This window comes from Triturus cristatus, chromosome 6, assembly GCF_964204655.1.
Source record: "Triturus cristatus chromosome 6, aTriCri1.1, whole genome shotgun sequence".
Taxonomy (NCBI): Eukaryota; Metazoa; Chordata; class Amphibia; order Caudata; family Salamandridae; genus Triturus; species Triturus cristatus.
In genome coordinates this window covers 823023187-823044667 of record NC_140589.1, presented here as the reverse complement: position 1 = coordinate 823044667, position 21481 = coordinate 823023187, and the positions used below count along the sequence as shown (strand labels likewise).

At 43.8% G+C, this 21481-nt stretch overlaps 1 protein-coding gene across 1 annotated transcript in view; it reads right to left on the bottom strand.

The window, feature by feature from the left end:
• The window catches only part of LOC146817928 (uncharacterized), a 126018-nt gene extending 109582 nt beyond the window's left edge, over positions 1–16436 (bottom strand). Inside the window, exon 1 of the mRNA XM_085609711.1 lies at positions 16277–16436. Within this exon, the coding sequence (XP_085465837.1) occupies positions 16277–16436 (160 nt within the window). The remainder of the gene's footprint in view (positions 1–16276) is intronic.
• Between the last annotated feature and the right edge of the window lie 5045 nt (positions 16437–21481).

Genomic DNA, 21481 nt, shown 5'->3' with positions numbered 1-21481 from the left:
ACACAGAGTCATGTTTTCACATTAGTCACAAAACGAAATTTCTTTGCCAATTTGAATGCACACTTACTGCTCTTTTTTGTTGGCAAGTGAAAATCACTTTTACAGACTGACACATTATGAATCCACTTTTCAGATTTTTTTAAATGCACATGTCCAAACTGCTTTTTCAGACCACCACCATGTCTATCCTGGGTGACTGCCTACACTCCAGCAAGGGCAACCAGCCTTAGTGATGCTGAATGTATTTGCATTACAGACTGAAACCTCAAAACCCCACTCGCTTGTAAATACTGTGCATGATTATACATGGAAAGGAGCTGGGTGTGTGCTAAGAGTCTGCTTCTGCACCAAAAAATCGCTCCCCCTTTTTCCTACTAATGCAACTGTGAAATCACCAGAGCAAAACGCAATAAATCTCTGCCTGTAATTCCTATTTGCACACAGAGTCATGTTTTCACATTAGTCACAAAACGAAATTTCTTCGCCAATTTGAATGCACACTTACTGCTCTTTTTTGTTGGCAAGTGAAAATCACTTTTACAGACTGACACATTATGAATCCACTTTTCAGATTTTTTTAAATGCACATGTCCAAACTGCTTTTTCAGACCACCACCATGTCTATCCTGGGTGACTGCCTACACTCCAGCAAGGGCAACCAGCCTTAGTGATGCTGAATGTATTTGCATTACAGACTGAAACCTCAAAACCCCACTCGCTTGTAAATACTGTGCATGATTATACATGGAAAGGAGCTGGGTGTGTGCTAAGAGTCTGCTTCTGCACCAAAAAATCGCTCCCCCTTTTTCCTACTAATGCAAATATAAAATTACCAGAGTTGTACACAATAAATCTCTGCCTATATTTCCCAACATGTGTAACCTGGGTGACTGCCTACATTCCACCAAGGGCAACCAGCCTTAGTGATGCTGAATGTATTTGCATTACTGAGTCCAACCTCAAACCCTTAAACTATTCTTTTTTTATACCAATACACCTTAATTTATCGTGAAAACATAGTCCATATTATTTTACATGTTCCTCACATTTAAATTTCTCCCAAAACAGAAAATAATAAACGCAACTTCAACAAAAAGAATTACATTTCTATTATTCATTTCTTAATTTACCATATACATCTCCTCTCAAACTCTAACCTCACCTTTAAAATTAGTTAGTTGTGAAAGAAATGTGGCACTCAAACAGCAGATTATCAGAGCCAGGATCTCTGTTCTCTACACCTCTCTCCTCTCAGCAGAACCAGATAATGGCAAAGTTTCCCTCTATTATTCCACACATATACATGTAAGTTTCAAATCTCAGTGCTTCCCCCTTTTTTTCAAATGTAATCACACATTTCTATTGGTTGAAAACCAACCCTTTTCCAAAAGTACCCTTCCCCCAACTTGACTTCTGCCTAGTACCCTTCCCCCAACTTGACTTCTGCCTGCTACCATAGCAACAGCTCATGGAACACTGCTGTGTGGAGTTAGGTCAGAAGTTCGCCAAACAATGTTTCAATTCCACAGAGCAAGAGTGCTTGACTTTTCAAACCTTACAGCAAATCCATAGTACTGTTCTTTGGTAACACATTTTTCTGTACCAATACAAAACATGCTTCTATAAATTTACACATACAGCCTAGTTTTTAGTGTATAATGGTATGAAACAGCCAATCAGTTCTTTTTTTTTATAAAAAAATATGTATGCCTCCATTTCCAAACTGTTTTTCATTTCTTTTTACCATTCTACTGAATTACACCTCCTGAGTGCATCCAGATCTCCTTTAAAGATGTTCACAGTGTGGATTGTAGGGCACAGCTATGTCTTCTGGAGTGAAAAGTTTGCAGAGAAAACAGATATGGTGAGAGACCTTGCTTTACCAAATGTAGACATTAAATGGATTGGTCAGAGAGGGTTAAAGTGGCACCAATTGATGCCATTGGTGAAATCCTTCATGCAAATCCAACACCCTGACCTCATAATAGTGCACTGTGGTGGCAATGACCTAGGCACTTTGACTGGGGTAGGTCTGGAAATGCTTATGAAGGACACCTTTGCACAACTGTTTTCTCTTTTCCCTAAAACTGCCTTTGTGTTTTCCAACATATGCCAAAGGCAAAAATGGAACTGGTCCAATCATTTCTGTCCGCAAATTGACAAAGCAAGAAAGCACGTCAACAAATCTGTTTCTGCTTTCCTCCGTGACTATGGTATGGGTTCCATTTACCACAATAACTTGCGTTACGACATGCAAGACATTTATAGAGGAGATGGTGTGCACTTCAATGATGAAGGGAACAGAGTCTTCCTCTTGAACCTTAGACTCTGCATCGGTACTTACTTGTAGGTACCAATAAAAAATCACTTCATAAACACAACGGCTCTTTTTAGAGCCCCCTAATATCTAAACACTTAAATCTGCATTTCATTTCTTTTTTTATTTTTTTTTTACCGTACGCGTACGGTGAGCTTACCGTACGCGTACCCCGTGATTTTTTTTAAAATCACTAAATGTTTTCTTTGTACTTTTCTGTCCTTCTTTGACCCCCTCACAAATGTAAGGGGGTCTGTAACTCTCCTCCTTGCCCCCTTTTCTTGTTATCACTCTTTTTTTTCTGAGTGAAACACACAAAATGGCGGCCGCCGCTTCCTGGTTTCGGCCGATTCGAATGTTTACTAAGATCTAAGAGCCAATCAGAATCGCGCTCGCGCACGCCACCGTACGCGTACGGTAAGCTTACGGTAAGCGTACCGTAAGCTGGCTCAGATATATATATTGATTTAAAGGCTATTTTCTCAGAATCTACTGAACAGATTTACACCAAACCTACAAAAGGCACTTCCTTGACCTGAGGACTACCTCTCTGCCAAATTTCATGTAATTCTGTTCAGCCGTTCGGGCTGTAGCCCTGTCTAAAGGTCCTATGGAAAAATGCATGGGAAAAACGCGTTTTGGGACCCCCCTTTTATCTCAGCCCCCGCTTGACGAATCCCCCCGAGACTTTCAGGGTAGGAGCGGAGCGTAGCGCCCCACCTATTTTGAGAAATTCGCGAGGATTCGTCGACCGGCGCCAAAGTTATTCAAAATAGAATGTTGCGGATTTCCTATGGAAAAGGGGTCCTAACTATAACTACCTACTGGCGACCGCCAGTAGGTAATATATATATATATATATATATATATATATATATATATATATATATTCTTTATTTTATTTTTTTCACCAAAATCCCTCCATGCAGGAAGAAACGAAGGCCACTCGGGGAATCTGTCAGGAAGCAGTTTAATGGACAGCTTGGCATTATGCATTTCGGCATTTATTGCCTTCCTCAGATGCCGCTGCTTCCAGGTCAAGGTCCCAACCCCGCCTTTAAGATGTCCTGCAATTCTCCCATTGGTGGGGGCACCCTTCACCCCAGGTCATGTGCTCGCACACCTGATGTAGCATCTTGGAAACTACACCTTCCAGAGTTCTCCATTGCTGGGTAAGTGTTGCGTGGGGGAAATAGAATGATAGACACCAAAATGGGTTGGTGCTGTGGATATATATATATTTTTTGCATTTCATAAATACCCAAATTCCTAAAGTGCACATTTTTCACAATGCAGACAGTCCGGTTATAGTGCTGGTTAACACATTTGTGTATCAGTATAATTAATAAAGACTTAATACATAAGGAGTAAACTGGGATGGGGCCTTGTCCAGCCATACCATTAACTAACACTCAACTTTGGTTTTGAGTCCCCTTCTCTTCTCATTTGACTGAATGGCTACATTTATATTTGATATTAGAAAGATGCCACAAATACAGTAGTTACCAAAGTAAAGTTTTATTACCTACATATAATTTATTGAAATTAGTACTTCTAATCTTAAATGTGCTTATGTAAATACAGGGAACTCCTTTTAAAATATTTGAGAGGAAGCTTAGTCAAACACAAAGTATTATACAACCACAATTTTACAAAAAACACCATGATTAGATAACAGTCTCAAAGGTATACATTTTACAAAAAATGACAAATAATTTAGTATTTAATGCTTGCATCTCACATTTGATTTTGTGGGGTGAGCGTTGGATATGAGGTGGGATCCCATGGTTGATAATGAACAGAATGGGAATACTTCATCCTAGCGCAGTAGGCCTTATACTCGTCTGTAGACCCACTCATGTTTTCAGAGGTACAAACCCAGTCCAGGGGGGGAAGTCCAATGATGGCTTCCCTTGGTAAGCACTCTTCGGAGAGGGTGCTGCCTGGCAAAGAGTATGCACACATTTGGGTGTGTTAAAACTATGAACAAAAAGCTGCTCAGTTGGCACTGGCCTCTCTCTGCCAGCAGGCAGTCACACAGCTCAAACTCCCCAGCCCTGCTCTTGGTGACTCAGGGCAAATCCATAAACACCTGTGTTAGCCAAGAAGGATTTTTGAGGCACTCTAAACAATGTTAAATCAACTGTTGGGAGTAAGTGAGTTTTTTTAAAGAGAGCTATGGGTTTTATAAAGAGTAGAGCTCTCAGCGCATTTGATATTAACAAGAAAAGAGCTATGAGGCCAGAGGAGATTTAGTGGATACCGAGGCTCAGTAGCAACTAATAGAATTCAATATTCAGCATCACTGTAGCAGAAGTGGTGATAGATTTAGATTGTTTTTTCTTTTCTCAACTTTACTAAACTTGCTCCCTATCTCACTATCCTCTCCTTCCCCTACTAAGCTATCTAGCTTGCCCTTAAACATATCACACTAACATTTTCAGCATGTTCGCCCCTTTTGTCTCTCTCCTCTATGACTTCTATTTAATATACTCATCACCCTAAGTGGACATTTTCACACTGCTTAGATTAGACACACTGAGGCAAGTGGTGACTATGACATAGCTGATGAGGTTATCTGCATTTTTTCTTGACCTTAACAAGATCTAATTCTTTAGTTCAATACATTCTGTTCAACCATATGCTTCTAAAATGTACACATATCGCAGTGCATGTTGCCTGTGCACAAACATCAGAAATGCAAATTAGATTTCTTACCCTTTTTTGGTTTTACTTCATGGGGAAAATATTTTTTCAATGTAAATAGTTCCTTCAACTGCACCTCCACCAATTTTTTAAGTGTGCTCTTGCCATTCTGTAAAGAAATTTACACCAGGCATTGGCAGGGAAAAACTCAACTTTATTGCAGTGGAAGATGGGTTGCAGAGGACTTGGCAACCACCCATTAACATGTGCATTTGTGGGTGATGCAAACTCACTGAGAAATTCCTGGACAGAAATGCAGACTTCCCCTACCCTTGGTTATCTAGCAACCAACATACAACCGGTTGGGAACAGTTCATTGATTCTCCCTGATTACACTCCAACCTCATCTGTATTCTCCTCAAACACTCTGAAGTAATCAAAAAGAAACACAGTGCTCTACAAAATTCCTCAATAGATCTGTACTTGTTTGCTCAAAGTTACATTACTTTAGATTTTGATTAAGGCAATCATTTGGACTCCTGATATCCCCTTTTTGAAGCAGTGCCAGCATTATCTCATCTTAGCCGCTGTGCATGTTAAAACCCCTTCTTATGAAAAGACATCCTATCCCCAAAATGTCACACTCATGAGAAAAATCACATAAGTAAAACAGGAATTGAAAACCACATTCTGACAATTCCTTTTTTCAATATGTCCATCTATGAAAGAAATGATCGTGGTGATGGGAGAGGAAATGAGGAGAGGTCAAACACCCCTTTTCTAGCCTCTTTCTTTTGATATATCCCAGTGTACTCTGAAACTGTTCATTTGCTTTCTTCCCTTGGGATACCATTTCATTTTCATCCTCACTTGTAATTTATAATGCATACATGCCCTTCAAACAGACCGTCAAAGTACTCATAAGAGATGACAACACATTTGACAAAAGAAAAATAGAATTGCTAAAGAAATTAAAACTAATTAAGTCTATTTTCATGTCCTGAAAATCAGTTCACAAGACACAATATTTTCACATATGTAATGTGTCATATTTCCCAATCTCTCACTTTAACTCTTGCCTTTGTACTATTTACTTTAACCCTCTCCAAATGTCTTCCTCATGCACCTCTATTACCCTTCTCTATCTCTATTGTCTTTGTCCATTTTGTTGTCCAGTCTCCCTCTCCTTCCCTCTTTTTCCCCTATTCTTTTCTCCTCTTTTTAGCATACTCACAGTGTCACTCTTTTAATTTGTGTCCCTAAACTCTTTGCATTTGTCAATCTATAAGTCTCTTCCGTGGTCTTTTTTGTAGATCCTCAAAAAGAGGAATAGATTCCCTTCTTCAGCGGGATTGAGAAAAAAGTCTTAAGTCATGACATGAACTTGAATGAAAAGTCTAGTGTTCAGCCCAGGGGATGGAGAACCATCCATCAGAGAATCAATCACTGCTGTGTCCTTTTACTAAGCAGCAGGCTGGATAGATCTATTGCAGCAAACATCGATGCTGCCCATATCCCAGTCTCCACCGATCCTGTCGACTTCATCTATAATTGGGTAATAATGTGATTATGAATATAGAAGAAAAAAGCTAATTCAGAAACTTGGGTAAAAGATGCAAATGTCTCTCTTTCAGACCACTAAACAAGCTCGCCAAATTCAAAAAAGTATCCAAAAGTCCAGAAAGTAGCCCTTTCTCCATGTGGGTGAGGCCGCCACCTCTGTGGATAGGATGAGTCTCTCAAAAAGGATACTGTATTCAAAACTTGTCTATCCTCATCCACAAAGATTTCTGTCTCTCACAAGAAGGTGGATACTTCACACCAAACCCTGCAAAACAATGTGGATAAGGATTTACTCAAGACCGACAAGAATAGATGGTCTCCAAGTAGCAATGTTTCTGCCCTAAAGAGAAGAGCCAGCAAAGAAACTAAACTCACCCCCTCCTGAGCAGAAGTAGTAACAGCTAAATTCAAGCACACTGAGGAGCAGGTGGTAACTTCGCATGACATGGCTGATGAGGTCATGCCCATTATTTCCTTGACTAACATATCTATCACTCAAATTGCTTTCATAATTCACTATATTAAATCTCCGCTAATCCTTTATGGGTTCCAGAGTAGCGTGCTACTCGCCGAAAAAGCGCTACAACACCCCATCAGGAGTAGCAAGTGTTATATAAATGCAAACCTTTTTCCCTCTTCTGTCCCTCCACTATCCTTCTCAATCCACATAACTGATTAACATATCCACCACTCAGATTACTTTCATATTTCACTATACTAATTCCCCACTAACCATTTATGGGTTTTGGAGTAACATGCTACTCGCCGAAAAAGTGCTTCAACACCTCGTCAGGGGTAGTAAGCACTATATAAATGCAATTACAATACAATTACAATACAATACATTGAGATTTGTATAATTCCAATGGATACTGTGGGCCAATTGGCCTCTCCCTAGTTTCGAGAAAAAAAATGGAGATAGATTTTAATTCTGTTTTATTTCTATAGGTTACTTGTGTAAGGCACAGTTATTTCAAAATGTCTCTTATCGTCATTTCAGTGAATTCTGTTGGCCCATATGCTTTGAAAATTACATAAGAGACCAGCCTCCTATTATGTAAAAGTTTATTCAAAGATCAATTGCACTGTTCCTTCTCCCACTATCGTGAAGAAAGCAAGACTTCCGAGACTAGACTACAGGCTCTGGGGCAGATTTACAAGCCCCTTGCGACAGTTTTACGCCACCGTTGCATCACTTTTGTGACGCAGTGGCGTCGTAAACAATGCAACATATTTACAACGTGATGCATCTAGTGAGATGCGTCACGTTGTAAAGCCCTGCGCTACATTATACCTGCGTCAGGTATAATGTATGCAGGGTGGGTGTTCCGTCGCAAGAAAGCCCCGTAAAAGTGACGCAGTGAAATCTACAAGATTTCACTGAGTCACTTTTACATCCCAGCTGCATAAAAATCTTTACGCCTGCTTGAAGCAGGCGTAAGGAGTGATGCAGCATACAAGGTATAGGGCACCCCTGAGCAGTGCTGGAGTTGTGTCGCACTTGCGACACAACTACAGCACTGCGTCACCCTTACGGCAACAGAAGCGTCATGTATCTGTCTATCCGTGCGCCATGGTGCGCCACATTGTGAATGCGGCGCATCCATGGTGGCGCAAGGGGTTTTTTGAGTCACGCAAAATAACTGGCGCATCCCTGCAAATATGCAGGAATGCGCCAGTTATTGTAAATCTGCACCTCTGTTTTTAACACTGCTTAAAAAGACACATGCTGATAATGAACCAAGGTGAAAATCATCAACCTCTGTCCTCAGCAAGTAAAGTTACAACATTACCACAATGTGTTATATGCTCTTGTATTCTATGGCCTGGCCCTATCATGCTGTTCCTCCATAACATTACCAGCCCCCACCTGTTTACATAAATTCTGTGATACCTATGAATACTTTTAGTTGCGACTGAATGCTCTTGCAGACTCAATATAGGGCTTGAAATGAAGTGGTCAGTGACCCTGTCTGATTAGCCTTCATTCTCCTCATCAGAAAAGTGTATAGTCCTCTGTCAAACAGTCTAAAGGAACTGAAAGGCAACTTGAAGCATTTAATAAAACTCCACAATAAATCTAACTTGTTTGCACAAGGTTAGAGGTAGTCACTTCAGATCCCTGATTAAGGTGATCATTGGGACTGATATCCCTTCTTCGAAGCAGCCTCCAATCAGAGAGGGGGGCATTATCTCACTTTATCTTCTGTGCATGTTAATTCCAAGATACTGCATCACCAAAATGTCTCACCAATGAGAGACAATTAACATAAGTAAAGGGAATTGAAAACCATGTTATAATAATTCATATTTTCAAATCTGTAAATAAAAAGGTGGTTGAGGAAAAGGCAGATAGAAAGAGATGTGAACCTGCCCTTTCTGCCTATCATCTGACATCTTCCTGTATGCTATGACACGGTTTCTTTGCTTTGTTGGAACGATCAGAAATTACTAATTCACTTATGTTCCTACCTCCACTTTGACTCACATTGTCCTTCACATTTCCTTTCCTGTCTACCTCACTCCAAGTCTTCCACTGATATACCTGTCCCTTTTCTTCCCCATTCAGTTTATTCACAAATGTGTTATATGCCTATAACAATGTGGTCTTCACTGGCTTGGCTCAGTCCTTCTGTTCGTCCGTTCCATTATCAGGCACACTCTGTTTACTTAACATATACTGTGATACACGTGGATACTTTCAGTTGAGAAAGGATGATTTTTCAGAGTCAATATAGCACCTTAAGGAAATTGGTCAGTGATCCTGCCTGATTTGATTCCAATCACATCCCATCACTAAATAGTATTTTCCTCAGTCAAGCAGTCTGAAGTGACTGAAAGGACACATGAAACATTTTAGAAAACTCTTGAATAAATCTAACTTAATTGCCCAAGGTTAGAGGTCATTTCTCTAGATTCTGATTAAGGCGATTGTTTGAACTCCTGAGATCCCCTCTTCGAAGCAGCCTCCATTCTGAGAAGGTGGTATTATCTCACTGCATCTTCTGTGCATGTTAATTGCCTTGAAATTAAAAGACACTTCATTCCCAAAATGTCGCACCCAGTGTGAAAATTTGCAAAAGAAAAAGTCCTTTCCATTTCCCTTCCTGTCAATGTCACACGAAGTCTTCTATTGATATACCCTTCCCTTTTCTTCCCCACTCTTTATTTATTTATAATACGTACACGCCCTACGATAAATGGTTCAAGGTGCACATGAGGAGATGACAACACATTTAATAAAAGAAAAAAAATCCTAAAATAAAGTGAAACTAATTTAGTCCATTTAAGTACATGAAAATCAGCTTACATTGCATAATAAATATTTCAAATTAAATTGGTTTGTCCCTTCTTTCTCCATTTCTTACTTTCTCTCTTGCCCGTCTTTCATTTACTGGAGCTCTCTCCAAATTTCTTGGTCATGTACTTGTATTGTTCGTCCCTATGCTTCTCCCATGTATCACTTGTGTCTATTTTGGCATTCCCCTCTATTTCTCTTTCTCCTCTCGTCTTTCCTCCTCTTTCAAGTGTGCTCACTGCCTTCCCACTCTCCTTTCATTTGTCACTCTGGCATTCTCTGCTGCTGAAATTTCTTGTCGCTTTGGTACTCTAAGAGCTAAGGGGCATATTAACAAGGAACAGGAAAAATTAACGCTAAGGGCGCTTAGCGTTAATTTTTTTAACGCCCGCTATCGCTGGATAATATCGCCTGGTTATCGCGTTATTAACAACGCTAACCACCTAGGCGATAAAAAATCCAGCGATATCTGCATTTTGGGAGGTTATCGCTGGTAATGCAGCGATTAAACTACAAGGATAGGGATATCTTTGTTGATAGACCATGGTGGACTTAGCCATGTAATCCACCTCCCATTGGATTACATGGCTAAGTCTTAAAATTAGCAGACGTAAAAAAGCAGCGTGGTTAGCGCTGCTTTTTTTGTATCTAACAGGGTTAGCATGAAGCTTGATAATAGGAGAAATGTTGCTTAGCGTTATTTTGCTCTGGAACGCCCACTTTGCATCTCATTAGAGATGCAAAGGGAAGCGCAGTGAAAAAGGGTGCTAACATGCGATTTTGCATGTTAGCACCCTGTTGTTGATAGGGCAATATTTTTATCTCCGCTTCTTTGGCTTTTAACTGGTGTGGGAGTATGATCCCACCCTTCTAGCGGGATAGACATGTACCCACTGTGGAAACACGGTAGAATCCTGAAGAGCCCTGGCATCACAAAATGGATGCCACCAGCATAGACACTGGGCTGCCCTCCTGCTGCTGACCGAAACTCGCAGTGGGGGAGGCCCAGCAATAGGCATCCTGTCACAGAGAGGTGTAACCACCTTCCAGACAGGATTTAGTGTATTGGGGCTGGGTGGGTGCACTCCTAGAGTGCTTTGAAGTCCTGCACTGGGGGAGCAGTAGGCTCCTCTGTGCATATGCCAGCTCAAACCGGTTCAGGCGCTACCAGCCCCTGCTCTGGCGTGAAACTGGACAAAGGGAAGTGGGTGTAGCCACCCACTCCCCTGACCCTCCCATAGGAGTGGTTTTAGAGCTAGTCCCTCCCTTCCTTCTAGTATAAGTTAGGGAACCCTTGCCATTGCAAACTAGATATCCCTGGACGACGCTCTGAAGAAGAATCCTGGACCTTTGATGTTCCACTACCTTTGGAAGACTGAAGAATCTCCCTTGGAGTCAAGGAGTGACTCCCCTGCTTGGCAGGCACCAAAACTTTGCATCAGTAGTTGCAAACTTTCCCGTTCCCGCTGGAGTCCGAAGTCCCTGCAGCCCCAGAAGTAGATTTCCTGACTTCTCCAAGGCTATCGTGAGTCCCCAGCGAAGCTGAGGCAAGCGGACCCCATGAGTGACGAGGAACAGCAATACCCGGGTACCATGCACTATTGTCAAGTGCAACCCCTTCACGACGTTCTACGAACATGTGCTTTGGACCACGTGTGGCCTAAGCCTCCAGCAAGATTTCCTCTGAAGATCAGAGGCCTACCTTGTCCCGAGTGACCGTGGGCTCCTGGTGAGTGAATCCTCCCGAGGCGTCTTTGCGATCCCTTGCCGGTTGGCTTGTCGGTCTCCAGAAGACTTTTCTACAGAACCAAAGAGCTTCCCCGGTTGCTCCAGGCCTGCCCTGACTTACCCTTGCTGGGTGAGTCCCTCAGACCTTGCTGGTCTGCACCGCTGACTTTCTTCCCTTTCCACAAAACTTGCTGTTGCCAAGGCTTGTTGGCTCCAATCCGGTTGCCGACACCTCAGTAAGCTGCAGACTTTGTGGGACATGCTGAATCCAGCTCCTGGTTGTCGTTGATGCCTCCTGGACCTCGTGTCTGAAGAGTCAAGAAACCTGTGATCACCTGAAATCACCCGACTACTGTGGGCATCCAGCTTCCTGTCCCCGGGTCACTGGCAAGTGACTTTGAACACTGTCTCCTCTGCTTTCAGATCTTCTTTCTTCTGAATCCAGCCTTGGATTCCACTGATTATTTCTCCTGTCTTCACAAGCAGCAAATCTTCTTTGGCTCCCAAAGAAAACGACGTTGTGACCCGACACCATAAGACACCTATGCACCCGGCATCCCTGGGTGAGGTAACTTCAGCACTACGGTGCTCCTGTGGGTGTTGGCTCTAGAACTACTTACCTTGTAAGTGACTTGCTTGTAGACTCTCCCAAAGTATCCTAAAACTTTAAAATTCCAACCGCGACTTGCTCCATTGAAGTCTATTGGGGTCCGCGGCTGTGTTCTCACACTGCATGCGTCTCCCGTGGGTCCTTTACTTAACTGCCTTGGGTGGATTAGTGAGGCCCCAGCGCTTCTACAGGCCCTAGGCCTTGTTCCCTTGCAAGTCGATATTCCTAAACCTCTTTTTTAGTATATGGTCTGGTACGCCCCGAGGGCCCCAGTCATATTTGTGCTTAACTTGTTGTGAAATGTTGATTTGTGCATATGTCCTTGACTTCTAATCTCATAAAGAGATTAGTAGAGTGTGTTAGAAATAAATACATATATATTTTATATATATACCTGTGTGGTGTCCTTTCATTTAGTGAGTCAAGAGATTATAAGGTAAAACAAGCTGCTTTACATTCCTTTAAAGACTTAGCCTGAAGGCTGCTCTCCACAGCTACCACTAGGATAGCTTTCTTTAAAAGGTCTTAAACCTATCTACCATAAGAGTCGAATTGTACTGGTGCAAGTTGGCCACTTTAACTAGTGACCAGCATATACCAGGCCAACTTCTCACAAGAAGCAATTCCACTAGATTCCGATTAAGGTGAACGTTTTTAGTCCTGACATCCACTCTATTGTGAGAATGTGGCATAATCGACCTTTATTTTATGTGCATGTTAATTCTCTTCTAACCAAAAGACACTGCATCCCCAAAATGTCACACCCATATGAGAAAATTATCAAAAGAAAGAGTCTTTTCCATTTCCCTTCCTGTCTATGTCACACAAAATCTTCCCTTATATACTTTTCCCTTTTCTTCCCCACTCATTATTTATTTATAACACAATGCACGTCCTGCAATAAAAGGATCAAGGTGCACATAAGGAGATGACAACACATTTGATAAAAGAATAAAATTAATTCCTAAAATAAAATGAAACTAATTTAGTCCATTTAACTAAATGAAAAGCAACTTACTTTGCGCAATAAATATTTCACATTAAATTGATTTGTCACTTCTTCCTCCATTTCTCACGTTCTCTCTTGCCCGTCTTTCATTTACAGGAGCCCTGTCCAAATTTTTTGGTCATATACTAGTATTGTCGTTCCCTATGTCTCTCCCCTGTATCATTTGTGTCTATTTAGATCTGTGACTGGGGGTGAGTGTCTGAAAAGTTTCAATGATCCGTCCATCATCTTCTTGTGTTTGCTTTGTTCGCCCAATTGGGCAGGGTATGCCCAGACCTGGGTCCCTTTCTAACTTTGCCACTGGATTCAAGCTAGCCTAGCTGATGAGGGGTGTTACCCTTAAACCGGTCCCAGGATGCTTGTTTCTAGTCCAAGGAAGATCTGGCTTGGCATTTCGGGCTGGACTGTTCCCTTGAGGAAAGGAGTCAAGACTGATTTGCATATGACAGTGTCTGAACTTAGGTGGTGTGAATTGAACCCACATCCTTGTGACTGGGGGTGAATGTTTATATTGTCCAGCATTCCGTCCATCAATTTTTCTTTTGCATATGTTATTTAATTGGAGCAGCCACTGCCTAAGTAATCATGCTCCAGACAGGCACACAGGCACAATCTCTTCAAAAAGGTTTTGAATGGGCATGCAATAGGCGCTGTGCAATCCCATCCTTCCTGCTGTACCTGTCCAAAATGCTGAATGCCATCACTGATCTGTTTGCTGGTTCTTTTTTTCATAACTCTATTTAATGATTTTTTAAAGTTCAAAATACAATACATAGCATGCCAGCAAGCTCTGATCCTATTGGTCATAAGTAACATAATAATTGCTCACTCACATGCTGCCAATCGACAAATCAATGTTTGCTTCTGTGCCGTATCCCCAGCCACCCCACTCCATTCTTTATAACTTTGTTCCACTAGGGCCATTTTATATAGTTGTCTAAAGCCCCTGCCCCTCTGAGGCCAAGGCGTACAGATCTTATCTCATTCCTTTTGTGCTCCCCGCACTTTTTATACCAGCTTTTCCATTGCTGTTCAGTGGTCCATCTCCCTGATCCACTCCTCATTGGGAGGAGGCTGACCCTCTTGCCAGTGCAGAGCCGGATCTCTCTCAGTTTGCTGGCTTTTAAGCATTTTCGATTATACTGTGCTCTGCTTGACGTTCGATATCTGTTTCAAATACTATTTTTATGGCCTGGCTTCTCAGTGCAGCTATCCCCAGACAATTATGTGAGAATCACCAGGAGAGAAGCTTTGGCTCCGCCCACAAGATGGAAGTCAGAAGTACGTGTTTCAATTGGGTGGAAGTTGTGTGCTTCCACAAAAACGTGCTTGCCCTTCACACAGCTGTGAACATTTTTGTTTATTTATCCAGCTGCTTGAGTTTGAACTTTCAGGTGTACACGTTTTTTTTTGTCAGCAGCACAGATGGGAGGAGGGCAGTCATATTTTCATGTCAGTGGAGTCATAACACCTATTGGGATTGCCAAAGCTTTGTTGCTACAATGGCACTGAATTTTAAGAAAGGAGAAGACAAGCACCATGTTTATGTGTAAAAATTGAAATGCGGCTTAAGTAAACCAGTGGTTTGAGGGTTTGCCACAATGCCTTTCCAGAAATCCTACCCCAAACTGGGGTTTATTTCTGTTAGTGAGACTTACCTGACGTGGTTTCGCAGCATAGGATTGTAAGGGTCAGGGCCCTAGGCCCCCATGCAGTTACAACAACCACGCAGTTACAGTGGTATACTATCTGGAACTGGCCCAGGGACGAGCGCCCGGCCACTTTTATTGGCATGATCACCTGACCGGTGACACCTGTGATGGACGGGTGTGGGGTGAGTGTTGAATCCAACCCTCAAAGAGTGGCAGATGGAAACATATATTTTACAAAGACTAGAAGGTGACCAGCCGGTCACTACATCCCTCCCAAACTTTATTAAAAGTGGGACAACAAGTCCAACCTGTGGGAGAGAAAAAAACAGCAAAACAAAACTCCACTAAGTCTATTCAGATTGCGTGCAGGACAGGATTAATGGACAGGTGCAGCTGGGAGCACCAGGCATCATTTTAACCAGACTACTCTGGGCACGAATGGAAGTGTAAATAAAGTCCAGATTTTTCGCTCGCGAATCTAAGTTGTCACAGTCTTCCTGGGCACTGTGGGTCCTGTCCCACCTAGTCTCACTGTGTGGAAGTCTATTTACAATGTTCGCTATGAGGGTGCATGTGGAGCAATAGTGAAGTCTGTCACTGACACATCTTCAAAGGAGCCCTGGCTACATGGATAGCAAGCCTCCAATGACAGACAACGTCACGGCGACTGTTAAAGATTCTTCCTCAGATGCTGCAGTGCTTCCAGCTGCCCGATGCTGGAGCAACTTCCGGCTTCCCTCTCTCACCAAGATTCTCTTCTCTTACCAGGTTTCCCCTCTCATGTGAGTCCCCTGAGGTCCTCTTCACCGGGCTTCCACGGGCTGTGTGGGCTGCGCAGTATACCTCCCATGCCACACTATAGGGCAATGGGGAAAACGCCATCAGTCCCACCTTCAAGTCACTTGCTCCACCTCAAGGGTAGTTGTTTCCAGGGTCGGTGTACTCCTGCCATCCAGACTCTGGAGCACAGGCATCTACAGGACAGTCTTTGGGGTAACCCAGTCTCCATGCATGCTTTAGTTACTTCCTGTTACTTGTTGTAGAGCGGCTGCAGATACATCTCTCTTGGCAGGACTCCCCTCTCACGGAATTCCTTGAGGCCCTTGCCCCTGGATTTCCACAGGACTGCCTGGGCTGTGCAGGCCTCTAATAGGCATTGTCAAGTGGTCACTGAAGAACGCCCAACAGGGCCACGTCCGATCCTCATGTGCAATCCCAAGGGTGGCTTGTCCAATGGTCAAGATTGCTCAGGTTCAACAGCGCCCACAGCTGGTTCCGGAGCGACCAGCCTCCCATGGTGCCAAATATGCCTCATTAACCTCTGGGTGTTTCCTAGGCACATTGTCCACTCTAGATGTCCAGTGCTCCTTGGATTTTCTTAGGAATGCACTTGATTGCGATAAAACTCACAGGTCTTAGACTGTAATCTCGGTGTGCCAGGTGTATACCATACACCATTCTCTTCTTTTCCTCCACTCTGTAGTGCTGTGGCTTCGTGCCACAGTTTTCTTCTCCTCTTCCATCTTTTCTTCCCTTTGTCTCCTCTTCCTTTTCCAGATGTAGCCTTGTTCAGTCTTGACAAACCTTTCTTCCTTCAGACCAGGTGTCTCCATGTGACGTGCACTTCACTTGGACCTTCCTGGTCACGCCATACCCCTAGGACTGACTTTCTGCACCACTCTCTCTCTCCCGACCAGGCCTCTTGCAGTGATCTTCCTTTCACCGGTACCTCCCTGGTCACATCCTGTCCTAAAGGTAAGACCAGAAACTTCTTTCCTTTGTAGCCCTCTCACAGGTCCTCTCTTCGTAGTCCTCTCACAGGTCTCCTCTTCATGGACCTCTCACAGGTCTCCTCTTTGTGGACCTCTCACATGTCTCTTCTTCGTGGACCTCTCACAGGTCTCCTCTTCGTGATCTCTCGCAGGTCTCTTCTTCACTTGAGGATTCACTCCTTGCACCTCAAGGCATTGTCGTCGCAGCACATTCTTTCCTTTCTTAACTTGACGACGTCGTGCATGGGCGTTGAGGTTGCGCCATCGTGGTGCTCGCTTCTGTCTCCACTTAGGCAGGCTTCACAGGCCAGTCATACTGTGTGACGCCACGGTTCCTCTACCTCATAGGGCTCTTTCACTCCCAGGCTCCTGCCTGTTATTTCCGCTTTCTAGATGTGGCCCCGGATGCACCACTCTCCTTCATGCTCTCAGTCTAGTTCAGGAGAACCCCCCTGTTGGCGCCCTGCGTGCTCAGTCTTCACTTGGGGGGCGCAACCCTATCTCGTCTATTGCAGTGGCCTCTGACAACCACTGGGGGTGTGCTTGTAGTGCACATTCTTCTGTCCTTTGTGGACATGCTGCCTGGCGGCTTCTTGGCATCAGTGGACTCATGGCAGCTTCGTTGGCTGGCAGCATTGAGCTTCCTGGGGCTCCCTACCTTGGGATAAATTGTCCCTCACCCCTTCACAATCCATCCTCCTGGGTGCTGCCACCGGCTTCAACCATGTGCCAGGCAGCCTTCGAAGTGCTGTGGGCCTTTTCTCTTCCACAGCAGTCCTCTTCATAAGCCCCATCTGTTTTTCCCCTCGAGGTCCAGTTGCTTAGCTATTATTCGGTTCGTTGTTTTCTCTACCCACTGCCTTGGAGTATGGCAGTGCTAAAACCAGTCTTCTTGGGACCTAATCTCGTCCCACCACATCTCTCTCAGCCTGGGCAGTTTAAATCCTTCGGGGGCCTTCATTCAGACCGCATGCTCTTGCAGCTCTGCTCCCAGGTCCTAGTGCGATGCCACTCTCTTCCTCACTGGGGTCGGAATAGGCTGAAAAACGCTTCAGGCCTTCTGGTGCATTGGAATTGCCGGTTGTGAGGCGGCATAACAGGTGTTCCACTGGGGCTGGGCTTCACACAACTCCTCAGATGACGGTGAGTCCAGCAATGGGTATTTCTGTAGACCCTCCTCTCACCTGTGGGCCACCGCAGAGACAGGTGCTGGGCTTCCACACTGGTGCAGCTCCGTGGCACCAGGGTCAGACATGGGGACACCTCTCGCCTGCCACATCACCTCCACCAGTGTTCCTCCAGCATGCGCTGCAGGGAAGCTGTTCTCCTCACCCACAGGGCATCCACACCTCCTCAGGCCGGCTGTCCTCTCACCAGGACTGGGTGAGTGACGACAGGGCGATGCATCTATTCTCGGGGGAACGGCTGCTCCCCTGTTCTTCCCTGGTTGCAGAAGTCAATTTCTCCCTGGGGGCTGCGTTATTTTCTGCTGCGGCACCGGTTCTTCTCCAGGCTGCTGCAGCTTTACTCCCGCTGCGGGCCTTGCCTTATTTTGTAGGCACAGTCTTGGTGAATTTGAGGGAGGTGATACTCATGCGGTGACACGGCCATGGGCCTGATTCACACTACCATCACCTGCGTGGCATCACTCGCTGCTCTGTCTGCCCGGTGATGCCCTTCTGACTTCCTCGCTGTGAACAGTCCACTTTCCGGCCACTGTCTTCATGCATCAGGGGGTGCCCCTCATGCCCGATGTGGCCTGCTCACCGGCGGGCAGTGCTCCTCTACGCTGTGCTAATCCACAATGGGCCTCCACCACAGACAGGGTAGGGGCTGCTACATGTGCCCGGCTTCTCCACTTCGCCTGTAGTCTCAGTATACCCAGGCCTCACTACATGCCTAGCGGGTAACCAGATGTTGCTTATGACCGCTGGCAGGGGGGTGCCTTCTACGCGGGCTACACTCCCCCCTCACTAAGTATCAGGGCCGCTGCTGCACATGGGTGCAACCCGCTCGTCGCCAATGTAAGGGTCGGGGCCCTTGGCCCCCATGCAGTTATAATCACCACGCAGACACAGTAGTATACTGTCTGAAACTGGTTCAGGGCACGTGCCCCCAGCCCCTTTTATTTGCAGGGTCACCTGACCAGTGACACCTGTGATGAATGGGTGTGGGGTAAGTGTTAAAGCCAGTCCTCAAGGAGTGGTGGGTGAAAACACATATTTTACAAAGACTAGAACGTGACCAGCCGGTCACTACATCGATGTCTTTCAATCATTTACTATGTGCTTGCTGCTCCTTCTATGTGCAGTCACAATTTTTTATTGGCATACACTTTATAAATGACTGCAACTAAATGTTGAAAAACGCTGATGTGTTTGGGTATAGGACAAGAGAAATGGATGCTTTTTATATGGATGACTTTTTACAAACAAAAAATGCATCCAAAGCTTGGCTAGGCAGCTGTAAATTACGTCATCCCACTTTGAGGTGTTGCCTAAAGTGCAACATTCTTATTCCTGAACATGGCGGTCACAAACATACTTAAATATTCCATTCAGTGGCGTGCTATAGGCCCGCCCTTTACTATGTTGATGTTTTACTTTCATTTCGCAGGTGCCTTTAATTTTTTAATTTTGAAAGTTTCTATGTGTGGGATACTTTCAAAAGAAAAGCCTCTGCAGTATAAATGTGAAAACTGACAGAGTAAGAGGGTCTTCAGCAATCCTGTTTTAGGCTGCACTAAGACATTTTAACTTTCAATGTTTCAAACATATCTAAGTGAAAGGAGACAGCAGAATCTGTACAACATAACTGGGTATCAGTCACCCAGCTACGAATCTCCTATGCACATTCAGTAACTTACTCTAATTGGTGACCATCACAGGAATGGTGGACTGCTGGGGTCAGCTGACTACCATGTCCATGATCGCCTTTTAATAAAGTGAATTAATTAATTAATTAATTAATCTGCGGGTTTGATTTTTGGCACTTGTTGCATTGATTGAGTTTATATCTAGGCCAAATAGATTAGCTGGCTGACGGAAGAAAAGTAACAAGACGGAGGAAGTGGGGCTGGGTGGATCTGGGAGGAAACAGCACCTAGTCATGGGGTTGGTGGCCTACAGGTCGAAGGAGGGTTTGGGGAGTGCGTGAAGTGGAAGATGGGTGGAAATCCTGCTATAGCCAAGGAGGGGAGGGTTTTAATCATTTTAGTTGGTTAGAAATTAGGACTCTTAGGGAGGGGCAGTCTCTCTGTTCTTAAAGGAGTAGAAAGGTGAGTTGTTTTTGCTTAACGCTAATGTATTAAACAATGCTAGGAAATAAATGGGCAGTTTCCAGTTTCCGAGATATCTATGGTATAGATATTATTGGGGATTGTTATGCTGCCTCAGTTTTGTCAAAATCTGAGATGAAGAATATATTTATGACCTACCAGGGGGAGAAACGGAAGGAAAGTACTGGTCAATTAGTTACTCGTATATTTTATAGCAAATTTGTGGATGGTGATGGCTATCAAATCTATCTCAGTAATGTAACTAGAGCATCTCACCGGTTTGTACTGCCCAGATTAAGGTTGGGTATTGTACATAATCTGGTAGCCTTCCCCTCCTCTAAATTACATCCTGTTGGTCCCTGCCCCTGTGATGGCAATATGTAAATTGTTCCATCATTTACAAACACATTTTTTAAAACCTATTTTTGTAAAATATGGTGTACGTACCGTGCACGATTCAATAAAATTGCTTTTTAATATGTATGAAGTAGATATTTGTTTTTTTACTGCTACCTACCTTCTTAAATGTTTTCAAGTAAGGAAAAGCATGATGTTTTAATTATCCAGATGGCTCAGTTGTATTATTGTAGCCTGTAATTATTTTATATGGTGATGTTATGTAGTCTACAGACTACATGTGCTTTTATAGTCATTTTTGCAATGTATCGAATAAAGCTTTATGACTGACAAATGGGCAGTCAAAACTTGCATAAAAAGCTATAAACCTGCAGTGATTTGTTTTGCAAGCAACTCATATTCCTCTTAATAGGTTACCCAAGTTCTACATTAAAATATGGGCTGAATACGAATATTTCACTCCTGTGGGGGCAGCACAGTGGAAATTTATATAAATAAGAAAGCTTTAGTAAGGATTCATAAATGGCAGTCAGATACGGAAGGACAATGGTGCTGGGTAGACTGTCCGATTAATCAACTGAGGTTAACATTAGTTAATCTATATGTTCCAGTCAAAGATGATCCTGCCCCATTTATTTATTTATTTATTTATTTTTATCCTCATATGCCTCAAGAAAAGATAACCAGATTCCATTTGCACACCTAACTAGACATAGCCACGGCCCTCTGTGCTGGAAAAACCGGAAATAGGAAGGGGAGGAGAGGATGCTCAGCTCTATCGTTTTATGGCCCGGGTTTTTGGGAGCATCGCAATCCACCTCGCCTTCTCGCTTTTCACTCCACCGCATTCCCCCAAGCGTCTGAGCGCTGAATAGGAAGCATCAAATGGAGAAATGCCAAGATAGCCGGACGAGGCTTAGCAGGCGTAATCATCGGATATTAGAAAGAGTTTGCTGCTCACACCACTCCAACGCGGGAGACCAGAAATGGTGATTCTTAAAAGCTCTCATATCCAGCCCAGCCACGTATTTAATGGAAAGCACCCAGTCAGAGAATTTAGGAAGGAAAACAGCTAGCCATTGCTTACAAATCTCTCTGCGAGCCAGTAACATGGCATAGAAGAACAGCTTAGAATTATTAACCGTGACCTTTTCCAAGGAATCCACACATCCGAAGATGACCATCGAGATGCTTACCTTAATGTTGATGTCTAGCATCTTGGACAGAGCACTACTCACGTCTTTCCAAAATA